The 2,272-nt window shown below is 35.8% G+C and overlaps 1 protein-coding gene across 2 annotated transcripts in view; it reads right to left on the bottom strand.

Moving 5' to 3' along the window:
- The window catches only part of CENPP (centromere protein P), a 299,356-nt gene that overhangs the window by 270,679 nt on the left and 26,405 nt on the right, over positions 1–2,272 (bottom strand). The window contains exon 4 of one of the 2 annotated variants that reach the window (XM_011996848.1): positions 1,590–1,678. In XM_011996848.1, coding sequence (XP_011852238.1) covers positions 1,590–1,678 — 89 coding nt within the window. The remainder of the gene's footprint in view (positions 1–1,589; positions 1,679–2,272) is intronic. The other variant, XM_011996849.1, reaches the window with a different exon arrangement.

The following is a 2,272-nucleotide window of genomic DNA, read 5'->3' as shown; positions in this document are numbered from 1 at the left end:
TAAGTATTTATTAAGTAACGATAATATGCTCATTATTACAGGAAGAGAGATATCTCACTATTCTTCCTTTTGTATTTCCAAATAGCAGATGCTACTTCCAAACCATGGTCTGAACAAAAGGAAATATGTGATCTCTGCCATGATACAACACTTTCTTGGTATTCTCCCTACTTCTCAAATAGTTCCTTTTCTAATTCCTTTGCAGGATCCTTCCCTTCTATTCAGTCAGTATATTTTAGAATTCCTCAAGGCTCAGTTCTAGGGCCTTTTCTAGTTTCACTCTGTATTCCTTCATAAGCAATCTCATTCCTGCTCAAGGCTTTAATTCCTACCCAATAGAAGATAATTCCAGTGTTCTATATCTCCCACCCCCACCTCTTCTGTGCTGCCTCTTTCTCATTTTTATTTCAGTGTTTTCAAAGGCACTCAAGTCCCATATGTCCAAAATAAAGTCATAATCTCACCTGACAATGGTACTCTTCCAACCTTCCCTTAACAGCAGACAGAACCACCATAATCAAAGAGTCATCTCCTGTGAATGACCTCTAATCCCTTTTACTCAAGCAATCCCATGCCCACTGATTTTTACTCCCTAATTATCCCCCAAATCCATCTAGCTAAGTACCATTATTTCAGTCCAAACTACAAACTTCTCTTGCCTGAACTGTTTTAAAAGACTAGTCATTGACTCGTTTGTATCAATGATTGCACCCCTTCATTCCATTTCCCTATAGCATCCAGAATAATTCTTTCTAGGATGCCATACTTTTGCTTTCCTCAGGCCCTGCTCAAAACTTTTCAATAGTTTCACTTGGTCCTGGGGCTGTAATAAAACTCTTTATACCAAATTCCTGGTAGTATGGACCTCACCTAATTTCCTAGCCTCATCTTACACCACTCTCCTAGGCTCTTGCCTCCACCTGCCACTGTGGTCTTGCGTCAATTGCTCACAGATGCCATGCTCCCTGCTGGCATAGTGCCCAGCAAAGTTATGCCCTCTTTGTTAGTTCACATCTACTCATTCTTCAGATGTCAGCTCAAGCTTCAGGAAATGATATCATGTTCTCTCTGCTGGTCAAATTCCTGATAAACACTTTGGGAGGCTAAGGCAGGAGGACTGCTTGAGCGTAGGAGTTTGAGACCAACCTGGGCAACATAGTGAGACCCCATCACTAATTTAAAAACAAAATATAGAAATAATAAAAAACAAAAATTCCTGATATATACTTCAACAGCATTATGTAACTCTCCTCTATAGCATTTAACGCAGCCATAATTTTATATTTACTTCTGCCATTATTTGATTAATATCTGACTTCTCCACTAGACTGTCAATCCCATGAGGACTGGGGATTGTATCGTTTTTTTGCTCACATTTTAATACCCAGCAGATAGTGAATGTGCAATAAATATAAACTAAATGAAAGAATGATAGATATAGAGAATATGGGCTTAAATATAAGCCACAATAGTGGTGTTATACTTTCAGAGAAGACTTATTTACTTACTAAGAAAAGGAAAAGGTAAACTTAAAACTGTAAAGTGTAAATTTACTTTTTTTCTCTAAATAAGCTTGTTAAATAGCTTACCTAGACACAAATTCACTTAATTCTGAGCATTCTGTGGGCTCCATTATTATGTTGAGGTCAGTAACAGCAGAAGATAATCTCTCCTTATTCTAAAATAAAGATAAAATTTATGTATCAAAGCATGGTAAACTCCAAAAAGACAAAAATACTTTTGAAATATGCAAAATGAAATGCCACCAAATAAAAGGAAAGAGTAATCAAGAAATGAAACCAAAAATGTTGGTTATTAAAAGAATGAAGTCAGATCCTTATTCTATAACAAAAACCAAAATGAACTCCAAATGAATTACTTATGTAAATTAAACACTGAAACAATAAAATGTGAGGAGAAAATACAAACTTTTAATTTATTAAGTGAAGAAAGACTTTCTAAGCAAAATTAGAAAAAAATAGCAAATATGATTAAATGAAAACACAAAATAGCAAAGTAAAAAAATGACTTTATAATAAAAGAGAAGCAATAAACTGAGCTAAATATTTACCATAAACGTGACAAAGGGATATGGAAAAGGAAAAGGATATGAACTAAAAATTCAGAAGTGAAAAACAATTTACATGTACGAAAATGTTCGATCTCAAGCAGGCATGGTCGCTCATGCCTATTGGCACTTTGGGAGGCCGAGGTGGGCGAATCACCTGAGGTCAGGCATTTGAGATCAGTCTGGCCAAAATGATGAAACCCC

This window comes from Mandrillus leucophaeus, unplaced genomic scaffold (genome assembly GCF_000951045.1).
Source record: "Mandrillus leucophaeus isolate KB7577 unplaced genomic scaffold, Mleu.le_1.0 Scaffold527, whole genome shotgun sequence".
NCBI lineage: Eukaryota > Metazoa > Chordata > Mammalia > Primates > Cercopithecidae > Mandrillus > Mandrillus leucophaeus.
The sequence above is the reverse complement of the archived record's forward strand: the minus strand, read 5'-3'. Positions and strand labels throughout refer to the sequence as shown.